The 18,483-nt window shown below is 41.1% G+C and overlaps 1 protein-coding gene across 5 annotated transcripts in view; it reads right to left on the reverse strand.

Moving 5' to 3' along the window:
• TMTC1 (transmembrane O-mannosyltransferase targeting cadherins 1) overlaps window positions 1-18,483 on the reverse strand; it is a 181,346-nt gene that overhangs the window by 107,824 nt on the left and 55,039 nt on the right. For all 5 annotated transcript variants that reach the window (XM_073321270.2, XM_073321261.2, XM_073321264.2 and 2 more), the window contains 2 exons: window positions 14,838-14,919; window positions 13,682-13,785 (listed from right to left, as the gene is read on the reverse strand). In XM_073321270.2, the coding sequence (XP_073177371.1) occupies window positions 13,682-13,785; window positions 14,838-14,919 (186 nt within the window). The remainder of the gene's footprint in view (window positions 1-13,681; window positions 13,786-14,837; window positions 14,920-18,483) is intronic.

The raw sequence follows: 18,483 nt of genomic DNA on the forward strand, positions 1-18,483 counted from the left end.
TTTAAAAAAGGCAAATATATAGAACCAGAAAGCGCACAGACTTGCATATAAATAATAAATTTATACAATATAGCACTTTTTCATCAGTCTGGCTTGGTTTTTGTATATTACACTCTGGTAGCTCAAAGATTTATTAAAGTGATCCCAAAGGACTCCCAAGACATGTACAAACATATATAAAAGATCATTTCATCCACCACTTACTGTGAAAACAGAGCAATTACTCAGCATGGAGAACACTACACAGTATTTTAGGACAGGAGGTACAGGACACTGTGTCTAACAATGACTTTAGGCAGGCAGTATAGAATTACCCATATTGGAATTTGGCTAAAACACAGGGACTCACAACCCTCACTTTTTTTGGGGGGGGGAGTTTAATAAACAACAAGTGGTTGGGATTTTCATTTTATTTCTCATCCCAAAAACACTATCTCCAGCAGCATATTGTCCCAACACCTGAGCTGATCAAAAAGTTGTAAGGATGTTTCACTGGAAAAATTTCCTTTTCAGGATAGTTTTTGCAAAGAAGTTTTTCCAATTTTGATACAAAGACTGTAAATCCCACAATTTTTAGGTTCCCCTCCCCCATTGTTTTCCTCCTTTTTTCATTTTGCCATTGTAAAGGGAAAGAAAAGGAAAGGAAAAGAGTGTAAGGAAGGGGTTTTTTTCCCTCCCATAGGAGAAAAATATGAAAGTCAGTTTTTCATCTAAAAAAGTTTTGAATAAAAAATTTTGATCAGTTCTACCCCTCGTCACACTGGGCCATTGGCTCATTACTCTAAATGAAAAATACCATCTTCTAAGCCAGCAAAATCACTTCCTGCAGTACATGGGGGTTCCTCAGAGATTCACCAATCCAAAAATGATGTAGCTTAGCCTTGATGGGATTATACAGCACAATGTCGTATGGCATGACTTGCCATCTTTATAGAATCACAGAATCATAGAATCATTGAATACTAGGGTTGGAAGAGACCTCAGGAGGTCATCATCTTCCAAATGAAAGCCATTCACATCATTCAGTGAATAGTGCCAGGCTGTAACATTGTTATAAACGTGGCTAAGATTTTCAAAAGTGATGAGTAATTTTGGGTATCCAACTTGAAATGTCTTAAATTTTCAGCGGATGAGTTATCCGAGTTAATAAAAAAGGCCCTTAGGGCAACTTGTGTACTGGTATGTTCAAAAAGCATCTCAACTGTCATCCCATATGGAAGATGCATCAAATTACCAGGCAATTGTGAAGCCTCATCACACTTCAACTATTTATCTTCAAGGGAGGGAGAGAGAAACAACTTAATACAGACAAGTGAAATGCTGATGGGTTTAGATAACAGACAGGCTGGTCTTCAGCATCCACTCTCCAGGATACAAGAGATGATAAAACTTTATGCAGCATGTAACAAAAATGTGGAATTTGTTGTTACAGCAAATTGAATCAATTTAATGTGATTTAAAAAAGAATTCCAAATAGATATATAGGCAAGTGTAATATAAAGCTGTACACTCTGCTGGGAAGTTAGTTCAGGTTGATGATGAAAGGTTTTGTGAATGGATCTATTTCCCCCCTCACTGAAGTGTTTTTGCCTTCCCCATAAACTTCAAGCACAGTCTACTTCTGGAGGCAGGGTACCAAAGTAGGCAGACAATTATTCTGTTCAGTTATGGCAACACTCGGGTTCCTTAAATGCAATTTGCCAACAGCAGTGAACTATTTCAAAGCCTACAAAAGACATTACGTACCATGTACAGTTGGCTGAGGCACATCGCCGTACATCAGAATAGAAAACCCTTGGCCATTTCTCCTGTTGTCAGTCCTGAGAGCTCTCATTTAACTTACTTGGTTTAGAATGCATGCACCATGTATCCCAGAATGGCAAAACTGAAAAAAAATGATTTTCCAGCTGGCCTTTTCAAATTGCAAAAATTCTATCAGTGATGTTTCTTGTCACCAACAATTTGGGCAGTCTTTCAATTTTGGTAATCTTGAATGTTCTGTCAGTTGTGTACCTAAAAATGTTGGTGGTTTTCAATTTTTATGTCAAAACTGGAAAATTTACACACAGTTTTTGCAAAACTGCAGAATATCCATGAAGTCCTGCATGAATATGCATGAAACCCTGCAGAATATCCAGGTCTAAAAGATTTGTTTTCCACAAATAGTGGATAACTGTTTTACCATCTATACTTCAATGTGATCTCTCAGACTGAGCTAAAGTGGTAAAAGCAAATGTTTCTGTAAAGAGCAATGCAGCATTCAAAACTTTTCTCCAATGCTTTCAGACAGACCAATGAGGTGAGAGAATTATCGAGATAGAAGGGAATGGTGTAGGGTTCTCTGTGATGTGAAATAAATTTTTACAATGTATGAACCTGCACCCCTGCACATTGTATTGGAAGGGAGGGACTAAATATGCTACAGGTTTTAGATAAAATATAAATCTCTTGAACTGACTAAATTTTCTTAGATTTTTTGCTTCCATTATTTAAATAGATGGGGGAAGGGAGGAGCCACATTCAGGCACCCATGTGATTGCCTGTAAATCCAGCACTACATCTCTTACCTAGCATGTTTGAATAAAGAAAAAAGTTCAGTGCAGGCATAACCTTTCAAAAACATTATTTCAAAACCTGACATAGGATAGAAATAATTTGCAATTTTAAACAGAAATGAAACCTCCTGGAATTATTCCAAGCACTAGTTACATTTTAGGGGCCTAGCTATAGTCAGCAACTAAAATATTTCCTTTTAATTAGTTGTCTGACAATAAATTACATTTTAAATTAATCATCGCCCCTGTATTACTACTCATTTCTGCTGGAATTTCAAGAGGGGGAAAAAGTACAGTGCTTAAAACATTTCTCTCTGTCAGACCTGCTGCATTTCAGCCCAGATAACATAGGCTAACTTGTCATGGTGAGGAGACAACTGGAGGAATTAGCCTCCTAATTGGCATCACGTACTGTCAATTGACATGTCCCTCCCACCCTCACAAAGCCAGTTAACTGGGTTTGCATTGCAGTGGAGATCAATTTTTAATTGCACATTGAACATGGAAATACAAGTTTCAGCAATTGTCAAATGTGGTTTTCCCAGTCCCACAGTCTCTGAAATATTCAGAAGTTGCAAGCTTTCTTTAGCTCTTAGACGCCGTCATGGTGACCCATACTTTCAAATCCCCTAAGGCTAGATTTAATGTCATGTGCTTTATTTGGCACATCATTTATTGCATCTGTTGCAGAAAACAGGAGCATGATTCTGCTATCTGAACTGGTTGCCGTTAGTGCAAAGAGTGTTATGTTAGGCCACTGTTTAAACTCAAACAATATAGGGCACAAATACTTGAAGAATTGTCTGTTGCCCCAGGCAGTAACTGAAAATGATTTAGAATGGAAAAGTCACAGTCTCACTATTGCCAACCCCAACCATACAGAAATCACTGAGTCTGCTAAAAAAAATCATGTCTGGGTGGGTGTGTATAATTTGCTTTTTGGACTGGTTTTTGAAACTCAAGGGTTCAGGTTTTCAGGCTTTTCTTTGCAACAATGACTTCCTTTTTTTTCTTTTTTTTCTTTTTTCTTTTTTTTTTTTAAAGAGAAGGCTGATCTCCTTGCCTAGTCACATGTGCCAGGAGTGTGGCTTTAAGAAAAACACCAAATATTGTGAGAGATAATAGAATTGTGAGAGTTGGCAACACTAAATCCTGAGAAGGCCTTCTCTGCTAAGAGCCTGCTGCACTTGAATGCTCTTCTCTCCCCTACAGATGCAGGAGGATACCAAACAACACCCACGGGGTTAGGCTAGGGTTGCCAATCCTCTCGGTTTCTCCAGAAGTCTCCTGGAATTGGACTTTATTTCCCGGAGGCTACTGAAGCCAAACCGGGAGATTTTAGGCCGCTAAAAGTCCGACAGCGCAGCAGGGCTAAGGCAGGCTCCCTGCTCTGAGGTAAGTACTGCCCGGCCAGAGCCAGCACCCCAAACCCTCTGTCCCAGCCCTGAGTCCCCTCCCACAGCCAGCATCCCAAACCCCCTCCGGCACCCCAACCCCCTGCCCCAGCCCAGAGCCCCCTCCTGCACCCAAACTCCTTCCCAGAGCCCACACCCCCTCCTTCATCCCAACCCCAGCCCAAAGCCCCCTCCTGCACCCAAACTCCCTCCCAGAGCCCGCACTTCTCACCCTCTCCCCACTCCAATCCCCTACCCCAGCCCTGAGCCCCCTCCTGGAGCCCGCATCCCATCACTCTGCCCCAGCCCTGAGCCCTCTCCTGCATCCAAACTCCCTCCCAGAGTTCGCACCCCTTCCTGCACCCCAACCCCCTGTCCCAGCCCAGAGCCCCCTCCTGTACCCAAACTCCTTCCCAGAGCTCGCACCCTGTCCTTCACCCCAACCCCAGCCCAGAGCCCCCTCCTGCACCCAAATTCCCTCCCAGAGCCCGCACTTCTCACCCCCTCTCCACCCCAATCCCTTCCTGCCCCAGCCCCCTCCCGGAGCCTGCACCCCCTCCTGCACCCCAACCCCCTGCCCCAGCCCAGTGAAAGTGAGTGAGGGTGGGGGACAGCGAGTGTCTGAGGGAGGAGGGATGGAGCGTGGCGGGGCCTCGGAGGAGGGGCGGGACGGGGCAGGGCAGGGCAAGAGTATTTGGGTCTGTGTGATTAGACAGTTGGCAACCCTAGGCTAGGCTCAGGATTTGTTCGGTTTGTAAATTTTGTTAATTTCTCCCCCTCTGACTTGATTCCTCTGTGAAGTTCACTCAGGCTTGTTTCTGACTGTAGGTGTCTCCATCCCTACAGCCTCGCCCGCTATTACAGGCAGTGCATGAAGGCCAGGGATGATCTCCATGACTGTCGTTGGAAAGTGCAAGGACTGCCCCCTCCAGGCAACCCCTGCAAATGGTATGGGAAGAAGATAGAGCATGACCCGCCTTCTTTTTGTCACAAAGGATTATGCAGCCTATTCCCCCACTCTAGCCCCCAAAGGGATGGTGTAACAAACTGGAACATTGTTAAGTGGCACAATTTAATCCTCTGGGTTACTTTTGTTATGGCTGCCAGAAGATGTTGGGCCTGGGAGCCTAGGAATAGAAGAAAAGGAGTACTTGTGGCACCTTAGAGACTAACCAATTTATTTGAGCATAAGCTTTCGTGAGCTACAGCTCACTTCATCGGATGCATACTGTGGAAAGTGTAGAAGATCTTATTATATACACACAAAAAGCATGAAAAAATACCTCCTCCCACCCCACTCTCCTGCTGATAATAGCTTATCTAAAGTGATCACTCTCCTTACAATGTGTATGATAATCAAGTTGGGCCATTTCCAGCACAAATCCAGGTTTTCTCACCCGCCCGTCCCCGTCCCCACACACAAACTCACTCTCCTGCTGGTAATAGCTTGTCCAAAGTGACCACTCTCCTTATATTGTGTATGATAATCAAGGTGGGCCATTTCCAGCACAAATCCAGGGTTTAACAAGAAAGTTTGGGGGGGGGGTAGGAAAAAACAAGGGGAAATAGGCTACCTTGCATAATGACTAAGCCACTCCCAGTCTCTATTCAAGCCTAAGTTAATTGTCTCCAATTTGCAAATGAATTCCAATTCAGCAGTTTCTCGCTGGAGTCTGGCTTTGAAGTTTTTTTGTTGTAAAATAGCGACTTTCATGTCTGTAATCACGTGATCAGAGAGATTGAAGTGTTCTCCGACTGGTTTATGAATGTTATAATTCTTGACATCTGATTTGTGCCCATTTATTCTTTTATGTAGAGACTGTCCAGTTTGACCAATGTACATGGCAGAGGGGCATTGCTGGCACATGATGGCATATATCACATTGGTGGATGTGCAGGTGAACGAGCCTCTGATAGTGTGGCTGATGTTATTAGGCCCTGTGATGGTGTCCCCTGAATAGATACGTGGGCACAGTTGGCAACGGGCTTTGTTGCAAGGATAGGTTCCTGGGTTAGTGGTTCTGTTGTGTGTGGTATGTGGTTGCTGGTGAGTATTTGCTTCAGGTTGGGGGGCTGTCTGTAGGCAAGGACTGGCCTTCTCCCAAGATTTGTGAGAGTGTTGGGTCATCCTTCAGGATAGGTTGTATAGGTTAATAATGCGTTGGAGGGGTTTTAGTTGGGGGCTGAAGGTGACGGCTAGTGGCGTTCTGTTATTTTCTTTGTTAGGCCTGTCCTGTAGTAGGTGACTTCTGGGAACTCTTCTGGCTCTATCAGTCTGTTTCTTCACTTCCGCAGGTGGGTATTGCATTTGTAAGAATGCTTGATAGAGATCTTGTAGGTGTCTGTCTCTGTCTGAGGGGTTGGAGCAAATGCGGTTGTATCGCAGAGCTTGGCTGTAGACGATGGATCGTGTGGTGTGGTCAGGGTGAAAGCTGGAGGCATGTAGGTAGGAATAGCGGTCAGTAGGTTTCCGGTATAGGCTGGTGTTTATATGACCATTGTTTATTAGCACTGTAGTGTCCAGGAAGTGGATCTCTTGTGTGGACTGGACCAGGCTGAGGTTGATGGTGGGATGGAAATTGTTGAAATCATGGTGGAATTCCTCAAGGGCTTCTTTTCCATGGGTCCAGATGATGAAGATGTCATCAATATAGCATAAGTAGAGTAGGGGCGTTAGGGGACAAGAGCTGAGGAAGCGTTGTTCTAAATCAGCCATAAAAATGTTGGCATACTGTGGGGCCATGCGGGTACCCATAGCAGTGCCGCTGATCTGAAGGTATACATTGTCCCCAAATGTAAAATAGTTATGGGTAAGGACACAGTCACAAAGTTCAGCCACCAGGTTAGCCGTGACATTATCGGGGATAGTGTTCTTGACGGCTTGTAGTCCATCTTTGTGTGGAATGTTGGTGTAGAGGGCTTCTACATCCATAGTGGCCAGGATGGTGTTATCGGGAAGATCACCGATGGGCCTCTCCTTCTGCCCCTCCACCCCCACGAACATGATACAGTTCTGTGGTGACCTGGAATCCTATTTTCGACGTCTCCGACTCAAGGAATATTTCCAACATACCTCTGAACAACATACTAATCCACAGAGACCTCCCTACCAACACTACAAAAAGAAGGATTCTAGGTGGACTCCTCCTGAAGGTCGAAACAGCAGACTGGACTTCTATATAGAGTGCTTCCACCAACGTGCACGGGCTGAAATTGTGGAAAAGCAGCATCACTTGCCCCATAACCTCAGCCGTGCAGAACACAATGTCATCCACAGCCTCAGAAACAACTCTGACATCATAATCAAAAAGGCTGACAAAGGAGGTGCTGTTGTCATCATGAATAGGTCAGAATATGAACAAGAGGCTGCTCGGCAGCTCTCCAGCACCACTTTCTACAAGCCATTACCCTCTGATCCCACTGAGAGTTACCAAAAGCAACTACAGCATTTGCTCAAGAAACTCCCTGAAAAAGCACAAGAACAAATCCACACAGACATACCCCTGGAACCCCAACCTGGGATATTCTATCTACTACCCAAGACCCATAAACCTGGAAATCCTGGGCGCCCCATCATCTCAGGCATTGGCACCCTGACAGCAGGATTGTCTGGCTATGGAGACTCCCTCCTCAGGCCCTACGCTACCAGCACTCCCAGCTACCTTCGAGACACCACTGACTTCCTGAGGAAACTACAATCCATCGGTGATTTTCCTGATAACACCATCCTGGCCACTATGGATGTAGAACCCTTTAGCTCATCACTCCCTTGTTTAAATAACCCAGGCGCTTTACCTGGTACGCAAGGGGGTTTTAGTTCTTTCTAATGGTGACAAGAATTCATTTATGTCCTTTATTAGGAGAAGAGTTTCTCACTCACATATTAACAGCAGAACTCATTTCATCTCTAGGCTCTTTCCACCGTTTGCAAAGCTCTAAATCAAGTGTGGATGATGAGCCACTTCATGACACTGTTGTAAAACACATGCTGCTGCAATTATAACCTGGTGATGTTATTTAAGGTATTGTATTTGAGTTATATTTATTTGCATATCCTCTAGGGCACATATCTCAAGCAGCTTATCAGTCCAGTCATATCTTCTGCAGGAATTTACTTGTATCTTGTCAACCTATACCATTTTCTTATAATAATCATAAAATAATACGTTCTTTCTCTGCCCAGTACATTCTGTGTTCATAGAGTAAAATCACATTTGTTTAAATAAATAAAATGATAGATCGGTCTCACAAAGTCCGATTTCACATCATCAGTAGGAGACAAGATCCAAATGTCAGCATAAACATTAATGGAGGGGAAAAAGCCCTCTCAACTGCAAAAAATATAATGGCTCCATATAATCCCTTTCATCATCACAGAGCTGTGGCAACTAGAAGAAAAGCTGCCTATCAATACAGTGCTGGGTACACAGAGTACAGAAATACAGAGCTATACAAGCAGCTGCAGCTTGCTGAATAGTAAGATGTACCTTCTACTACAAGGTACAACTGTGGAGGAGGATGCTGTATAAACTGTACTGATCTTTCTATTCATTAATCTAGTAGGTCTGTTTCTGAGTCTCCTCCTAAACTTTGCTGCTAACTAGTTGAAAATATCAGATTTTTAAGAATGAGGCACATTCAAATCAGACATTCAAACGAGACTGATCTTCCAATAAAACCTGAGCTCTTGGGGATCATCCTGATAATGTTGCAATATGCAAAACCCTGGGGCTGATCTTGTTCTCCCCAAACCTATAAATCCCTGAGAGTTTTGTGTTCAAATGTGATCCATTTTCCTAGCTAAAAAATGGTAGCAATGGATTCCAAGGGGCACCCTAAGCCAATCTAACAGATTGATGGCTACACACCAGGGCTTCAACCAAGGTTTACAGTAGGGGGGAAATGGTGAGTCCCCTGGGCAATGACTGACATATGGATTACTACTCCCCAGGAAGTTAAAAACATAGATCTCTTGGAAATCAGTCGAGATAGACATTTTTAAATGGTCTAAAAAGGCCATGGGACCCCAGAGAAAACAGCCTTATCTTTACCTATCCAGTGCCAACAGAAAGTGGAATGAATACAAAAAAAAAAAAAAAAAAAAAGATACTGGCTATTTGCCTCAAGGGGTCAAGCTACTTTCTCCAGCCCTGTGTTGGCAATGGATTTTAAAAATGAAACACATGGCTGAGAGGAATAAATGTCTGATGCTAATGTTTAAGCTGTGCCTCTTTTCCCAAAGCTATCTTTGGGTGTCCAGGTATTTGCATTCACAGGATATTCTGTTTCACAAGCAGGGTTTGTAATTGGCTCCACAGCCCCATTATAAATGCCGGTTAACAACCAATATTTCAGGATAGCAACATTTATCAGGGTTTGCTCATTAAACCATATAAGATTAAGTAAGAGACATGTTCAACTCTTTGGCCTGGAGTAGGCAGGTTCACACTTCAGGAGAGAGACTTGTGCTTTGTCATTTTACCATGAGGGTCCCACCCCCTCCTTTTTTAAATGAAAACATATTTTAAAATTTAATATATGGACTGAGGGGGTCCCCATGTTAGTGAGCCAGGACTTCTTGCTGTCTCTGCATTTTCCTGCCTTACCCAAAAGTGAACACTGAAATAAAAAGTCTATTGTACATATTATACTGAAATGCAGATTAAATGAAACACACTGAGAAAGCAGCAAGAGCTCCTAAACTCAGAAAGTGTGGCCAAGAGTCAGAATGCTCTGGATGGCTAATTAATGGGCTGGTATATTGCAGAGGTTGGTTTTAATATTGCTTTACTAGCCTAGGGTCTAGTGCAAATCCCATAGGGGTTGTTGCCTCTGACTTCCCTTGCCTTGCCAGACAAACCTAGCTGGCGCAGCGATCTGCTTCCACAGCAGACGTTTGCTCCTTGAGCTCAATAGCTCTATTCCCTTTGAAGCCTCAACAGTCATAATTAAATGCGTCACTTAGAAAACAAACATAAATCCAAATGAAGTGTAAAAGAAGTAAACTTTGGTGGATGAGTGTTTCTTCGGGTTTCTGAATTTCCACTGTGTTGAATTCTCACATATCTGATTGAAACACTTAACACACACACAAAAGCCAAACTACGGAAAAAAAAGTAGTTTGACCACATAAAAAATGCTATCTACCAAAGCAGTCATATTGTAAAGCAAATTAAAAGACACAGTTAGGGCTCATTCATGGCTGCAATAGATGGATTTATGGCTGTCACACAGCCAATGCCTGCAATGGTTACTATACAATTACACTTGGAGAGAAACTTATTTTTTTAAATATTTTTATTTGGAACTTATTGGTAAGGTTGCTGCTGTTATCTGTCTCTTACACTATCTGTGAGACATACTGTACATTGAATATTTTTCCTCAGTCTTAACAAGGTGTTCGTAATACAATATGTACTCATCATTATTCAGAGGACTCAAATATTTTCCCTCAAGAACAGCAGAATAAAGAAACGTTGTGCAGAATGTCTGAAGCATGCCAAGCCTACTGCTGAATGCCCTGCTAAGACTCTAACTGCACTTCAGTAAAAAGTTTACATCAAGCTTTGTATCGCTCAATCCCTTTATAACTATTACATCTTTCCTCCATTTCATCCTAACCCCATTAAGCATGTCACAGAGGCTTGGTTGAAGTTACATTGTGCTGCAGTTGCTTATCCATAGCAAAACTTGTGACAGCAACTTGCAGCGACTTCAACTCAAGTTTATGAATTTTATAACCAGTGGTTCATTAGACCGGGATTCCTTGTGTGGGATACAGGAGGTCCCATTTCCCATCTCTAGTGAGTCTTCAAGAAGAGTAGGATTTCCTGTACCTTTTATTTTCTGCCTTGGCTGAAAGATGGAATCAATCACGTAACAGGCCTATTCTGCCATTCTAGCATTACCTCTACTGGAGGTCATTGTTAGAGGCACAGGCCATCACAATGGAGTATGCTGCAGATCTCACTGAAAGTTTAAATTCTTTTGGTGACACTGGAAGACAGTACTGTCCAGCAGGGTCTGTCCATTAAAGCATTCATAGGACTTGTCTACACGGCAAGTTACTAAGTGGCAAGCCAGGGTGAGAACCTACTATGTACCGGCTTTCTGTGCCGTAATGTCCCAAGTGGACAGTGATACAGTGCAGTGAAAGACCCAGAGTGTGGCTTAGAGTAACAGTGCTTCAAAGTGCAGTATGGCAAGCTGCACTCCGGGACTTTCCCTGCCCTATAGCAGGCTCCACATGGCAAGTTAGTGAGCACCAAGCTGGGGCACTGTAGATTACCACATACACATGCCCGCACTCTGACCTTTGAGCTACTCGTTTGTATCCCTGCACATGCAACAGAATTGCAGAAACTTTATTAGGAGGTTGAACAAACAACTGATTCACTTTAAAAAGATTTCACATTGTCACAATTATAGAATACATCTACTTCCGACAGTTAAGAAATGTGGAAATATATAGTTTTACTGAGGTTAATGCACATGCTTGTGTTGTTGAAGACTGGGAAAGCCATACCAGTCACACAATAAATATTAGGCTCTGGTGAATTAGTTTATGGTCCATGTCCAGCTCACAGTGGATCACATTACAAAAATCTAGAGCTGAACAAAAATTTTCCATTGGAAAACACTGATTCAAATATTGAAATGTTCCATAAGAATGTGTTGATTGCAACAAAACTTTAGGTGGAAATCAGGCAGGCAGGCAGGCTGGCTGGCTCTCTGGGCTCCTGACTGATAGGCTGTCCAGCTGGGCAGCCAGTTTGCCAATCCAGAAATTTTCAAGAAAATTCCATTTTGGTTCTTCTAAACTTTCAAAAATTTTCATCCCACAAAAAACTGTGTATTTCTGATTTGGAATGGGGGGGAGGGGATCTGAAACACAAAATTTTCTGTGGGAATGAAATTCTGGTTCTTGTCCAGCTCTACAAACAAAACATGTTTATAGCTGGTACCCTTGTTGGCAGCTATAGCACAGGCTAAGAACAGAATGGGCACTGGACAATGAACTCTTCTTTCCTTCTAAAGATAGTTACTTCAAGTCAGGGCTCACACATATCAATGGGACAACACAGGGAAGGTCGGCCTGCTCTCTGTACCACACCTGTCCTTCAGATAAAGAGGAGCTCAGTCTGCAGTGATATCAATTAGTTGCCTTTCAGAAGCATGCCACTAAAAAAAACCCTGTGCTATTATCAGGGAAATATTCACTCTTATACCAAATAATTTAGTTTTTCTTTTAAAAGCTACCCCAGTCATTGCAGACAATGTAAAATGTTAATTGCAAATATAATAAAACATTTTCAGTTACAGAATAATAAATAACAAGTCATACTGGGTTGGTTTATATTATATAACCTTACTCTTAGGATAAACATGTTAAATAGAGGAACAAACAGCTAAGTCTTTTATACTATGATTTAAGAAATATGTTATTATTAGACACTTTAATGTAAATTCTAAACATGCATCATATGTAACAATTTAGAGCTTTCCAGATTAGCTAGCATGTTCCCTGGAAGCAATTTTAGTATTGCTAGTAATAGGAAGCTGTTGGCACGTTATTAGAGTAGTTTCTCAAATGAGATCCAGTTCAATTTTGCTCCAGATGTTGAACAACAGTGTCTCAATCTCAGTCTGCTAGTCTCAGCTGTGTTTGAGCTTTAGTCTTTAAAAACAACAAATCAGCATTCCAGAAAAATGGTATCAAACAGGACTGCTACTCCTTTCATTTGGAATCAACGGGGACATTGGAACAAAAACTTTTCAATTACTTTCACATCCTCTCTTCAAAACAACATCCCCACAACTATGATCCTTCTTGCATTATCAAGCCAAGCATATTCTTTGTTTTATCAATTAAAGCAAAGCCCCTGAATATAAAAAAGCTCCCCATCATCATCCTAAAATACTGGTTTGGTCTGACTCAGAGGGAAGAAGGTCATTTTCTGCATCATAACAATACTTCCGGAAGCTCCAGTGTGACCTCAAATCCAAGTACTGACTTAGTCCAACTTAGGTTGTGGAAAGTGACAACACCCCAGCCTTGGTTTGACTATGAGGGCAATGAAACATCATTGCTCCAATATCAGCTTCTTTATGCTATTTCACCAATGAATCTGATGATAAAAAACAAAACCTTCTGCTAACATAAATTGCAAGTGTCAGACCATTACTTTTAATTAATCCCTAGCAGCCAGGCCCAGCTAGAGATATATCTTTGTAAGAGCAAAAAGAATACCTGAGACCCCTATCTTGCCTTATATCGTCAAAGTGCTAACTGCTCATTAGCACTCCAGAGGGATTTTTAAGTATCATTTTTTCCATTTTACAGAATCTCCATCTGAGACAAAAAGGTCAAGTGATTTTCCCCACATCACAGGAAAAAGTTAGCATCAGAGCTGGGATACCTGGACTCCCACTGCTATGCTCAAACCACTAGGCGACAAACCTTGCCCTTATAAAGATAAGCTTGTTGGTTTCAACAAAAAAGCATAAACAACAACAACAAACAATAACACCATAATACCACAGGCATTGTTGCATGCTTCAGTGATTCAAATAATGCCAATTGTTTTCTAGTCTTGGGAGAGCAATAAGGAAATACAGTTAAGTGTAGAAGTTAACCAACAAAACAAAGATCTGTTCGTTCCCTGACTAAAACATTTTAGTTCAAGAAAACTACATGTAGTTAATAAGTTTGTGCAGTTATTGGTACTGTACCTTGTAAGTAAGTAAGGTGAGAATGAAGCTGGATTGTCCTGTTCTGAAAACATTGGCATGGAACCTCCCATTATCCAGAAACGGAAATATAAAACAAGAATCACCTTCAGAGAAGAACAACATCTATTGAAATGGTTACCTCCTTTTGAGCAATATTATACCATACATGGAAATCCAAATCTTTAAAATGAAGACTCAAATTTTTTTTATTTATATTTTTTTAGATGGCTCTTTAAGATTTAGCAAACACTGCAGAGAAATCAACACAAACTAGGGCTTGATATCAAATTAATTTCCAGGGCAGTTATGGAATCAATTCCTATTAGCATCAGTGGCATAGCAGGATGTTAATCCTTGAACATCCACTAAAAAACAAACCACGTTATGAATATACATAAAAGGAATTTCACAAATATTTATCTGGATAATTTTCTACCCTTTTCTGTCATAGTGTCCCGCCACAGTGTAAGTGTGTACTACTGCCATGGACTGTATGGGATATCAAGCCTTCTCAAAACAGACAATGTTTGTGAGTATGAATGTGTCAATACCTTTTCTCATGCTGAGTAATACCTCACTCTGCACGAGTTCCACAGATTTATTTTTGAGCTGGTTTCAAGGGGATTACTTGTGTCATTAGCTACTGTTCCAGGTAAGGGAAACAGAATCTGGCATGTAGGGGGCAACAGGGAAGTTATGCTTTAAAATTAGCAAGCTTTTGATTTCTCCTTACTGCCTGTCCTGCTAGCTGGAGCAGCATGGTCACCTTCTTTCTGGAGATGGGGTTCATTCTTTACACTTGCAGTGATTACCATTGAAAAGTCAGTATTTTCCAATTAAGCCACAGTGGTATATTTTACACTGTAAATTTCCCCACTATTTAGAAAAGGATCAACTGTGGGATATTTGCAAATGTTGATTTTTAAATGACGACCTATGTAAACTAAAAGAGAATTTTAACTAACTGTCCAGCTGAAATTTTATTGGACTATCTTTCATGATTAACTGTTAGTTAACACCACCTAGTCAACCACTTAAAATAGAATTTCAGCTGCAATTTCAGCTTTCTAGTTTTGTTGGTGATACTATTCAGCAACATTAATGTTAATATTATTTAGGTGTACAACACCACATTTTTAAAATCACTCATACTTACATAACTTATTACTAAAGCAGCCCTCTTCAAAAATGGCCTTGCAGTATACAAGAAATTCTGGTTGTTACTTGCAGTCAGGTAGCTGAAATGCAAATTAACAAATACTTGCTTTAATACTTAGTAGAAAGTAGCTTGTTTTTCACACTGAAAAATCACTGGCACAATGCTCTAACCATCCTATGTCTATCAATGTGTTAACAATAAAGCTATAACGATAAGCATTTGTATCATTTTGCATTTTCAAAGCATTTTCTAATTAGAATTAGTCAACATTTTATTTCTAAATTTTAACAAAATTTCAAATGAAAAAAATTGCAGAAATTATCACAATTGTTTCCCCAACCAGCTCTATTTACAACCATCAACTACTTAATGCTCACAAATCTCCATGTATGACTTGCCCAGCAAGGAAGAAGTCACTATCAGGCCATGGTTAAAACTCAGAAGCTCCTTAACCCAATTATGTGCTCAAAAACTAGAGAAGGAGGCATAGTCTGTAAGAATTGAGCTTCTTTAAAACATCTCTCTTTTTAAGTAGAGTTCACATACTCCATTTCTATTACAAGTCACTTGACTAGCTTGTTATGATTATTAATTGAAGTGAGTCAAATGCACAGGTGGTGAAGCACTAGAATGAGTTACCTGGAGAGGTGGTGGAATCTCCTTTCTTAGAGGTTTTTAAGGTCAGGCTTGACAAAGCCCTGGCTGGGATGATTTAGTGGGGATTGGTCCTGCTTTGAGCAGGGAGTTGGACTAGATGACCTCCTGAGGTCCCTTCCAACCCTGATACTCTAGGATTCTACAGGATGCCCTTTGTCTGTAGAAACCCTCCCTGCTCCACAGGCAGGTAAAATTAAAGGCTTGAGGTCAAGCCTTATAAAGCTCAAAAACTTGATCTCTCAAAATTATTCTAATACAGTAAAATGTTCTCCAAATTCTAATATGCATTTTAAAATAATTAATGACCCTCACTATGGCACTAAAGTAACTAAATACTAAATATGCTTATATAGGACCCTACAAACTTTTCGTTTTTCTGAGGAAGAAAAACAAGTAAAACATTGGAGAAGACAGTTGAGGGGGATAAGTATTTAGGAGGTGAAGAATGTTTTTAACTTAGAGAAAACAGAAGAAACATTATCTTTCAGCTTTTTGGAAAGTGTTAAAAATAAGGAATAAAAAAAATCAGTTTGTACAATCTACGAAGATTATGAAACAGTTTACAGTGCTTGTATTCAAGTGAGCACTCCATGCAAGGAAAGAGTCATGCTTTTTCCTGCAAACATCTAGTATAGAAATTTATTTTTGATTTCCTCTCGAAATCTCTCAATACACAGGATCGTCTAACTACCTTTAGCCCTTCAAGTCACAGCAAAAATGAGGTCACAACACTTCCTCAAGAAAGAGAGATTCTTAATTTGTGGCTTTTTGTTCAACTTTTCGATAGCAGGAAGTTAGTGATGCTAGGCACCTTTGAAATATGAAGAAAAGCTTTCACTGCTGACAAAAGCAGCAGAACCAAAACCTATATGAGAAGGAATTACAGGTTAACAACAAAAAGAAAAGAGAGTGCAGCTGGATATACTCTAAAAAATGCAATCTCTTTAAAAAACCTTCTGTAAGCATCGTTCCTAAAACATAGTAACCCAAACTATGTACTGTAGAGAAAGCTGGATAACCTCAGTCCCTTGTCGTCTACTTATTTATAAATGTTGACATTTAAGAGTAGGAGGTGACTTAAATGTCAGACTGGTCTTCAAGACCCCAATCCTGCAAGGTGAAAAGTTTTCTGAACTCCCACTGATTTTAATCAGGCCCCAACTTCCCAGAACAAGGAAACTCAGACTAGTCTTCAGGTTTTATACTTCATGAAAGGTCAGACTGGCCTTCAAGTTTTCACTATGGCCCTGATTCAAGGCCCACTGAAGCCAAGGGAAAGACTCCAAGTGACTTCAACAGGGTTTGGATCAGGCCCTGGACTTTTGTGCCAGTTGGAATGTCTCATGAAATTCAAACCTCTTATGACTTTTAGTAAGCAACAGAAGTGGTTGGTTGTATTTTGTTTACATTATTATAGACGGGGCTTGTAGCGCAGCCTACTGTTAAGGTTGCCTAACACTTCCCATTATAATAGCCTGCTTACACTTGGTTAACATCTGTCAAATTTTCTTTTCATGCAGATTCCATTACGAAATATGTTTTTCTGACTTAAAAAGGGCTTGTGCTATGAAATCTACGAGGAAAACCATGAAAGATAATAACATCATACTCTGCTTGTTGATCCAGCTCTCCTGGCCATCCAAGCTAGAGAAGTGGCATATATGAAATACCAACCCATGGGTAACGATATGGGTAACTTAGCTCATCAAAATGCTGTTTTGCCAGAACCCTGGTGTATTCTGGATGTCTTATGGGTGGTATTACTGGTCTCAGAAAGACTAACTAGGAAGACATCTTACTTGTGGCCAATGTGAGCAAAGGACAATTCACTGTTCCTGTCGCAAATTCCACAGAGCTGCAGATCAAGCAGGAAAAGTAAGTTTTCTAAATAGCAGTCATGCACAGCTTCCAAAATACACAAGGTAAAATTGCAGCTTAGAGACACAACCTGGATCAGGTTTGTTTTTCTAGTGCAGCTTGCTTGTTTGGTTTGTAAGTTGCTAATGATTCTTATTTGGTAAGCTAACCAGGATATTTAAAATAATAAATGTAATTGTTTTGCACTTTTGCAAGATTTCATTGTTTTGTACCTTTATAAAAACAACTGCCTTTTATACCGAGTCAGTCACAGATCAGAATTCTATTCATTTGCTAGCCACACAGCCCTGTCAAACATCTAAGAGTATGTCTGTACTGCAATTAGACACCCACGGCTAGCCTATGCCAGTTGACTTAGGCTTTTGAGGCTGTGGCTAAGAGGCTGCTTAACTGGGGTGTAGATGTTCCGGCTTGGGTTGCAACCTGACCTGTGGGATTTGTCCACCTCACAAGGTCCAAGAGCCTGGGCTCCAGCCTGACCCTGAACAGCTACACCACAGTTAAACAGCTCCGCGAGCCCGAGACAGCGGGCACATGCCAGCTGTGGGTTTTTAACTGCAGTGTAGACATACCCTAAGACACCTCTCCGTTCAGAAGGATCACTCCACATCATCAGCTCCATCCGCATATGCACAAGAACACAGATTCCTAGTGCTCATGCACACCCCATACTGGAGTCAGGGTGGGACACAGAGAAGAAGAAAACTGTATATTACCAGTAGCTCTGTGCAACAAAAAGAATGATCTCACAAAATATTAGTGCCTCATCATAATAATACAGTAAACATTTCAAGATGTGGATCTCACTGATTTTAATGAATAGAGCAAATTGGAGCAGGAAATCCAGATTGCCATTTCTGCTAACCAAGTGTGAAAAAAGAACATTTGGACAGAGGTTTCAACTTGCCTTCATGCCAACTCTCCCACAAAGCAAAATCCACTATGTAACTGGCTACTTGCTGTCTTTTAAAAGCCTGAGAGGAATACTCCCTGAAGCAACACAAAGACACAATAAATCCAAAAATGCTTAATAACGCAAGGATTTCTCTTACCCACTTCGAACAGAGGCCAAGACAGATATTTGGCAGCTTTGATTTCCTGAAAAGTA

This window comes from Lepidochelys kempii, chromosome 1 (assembly GCF_965140285.1).
Source record: "Lepidochelys kempii isolate rLepKem1 chromosome 1, rLepKem1.hap1, whole genome shotgun sequence".
Classification (NCBI taxonomy): Eukaryota; Metazoa; Chordata; order Testudines; family Cheloniidae; genus Lepidochelys; species Lepidochelys kempii.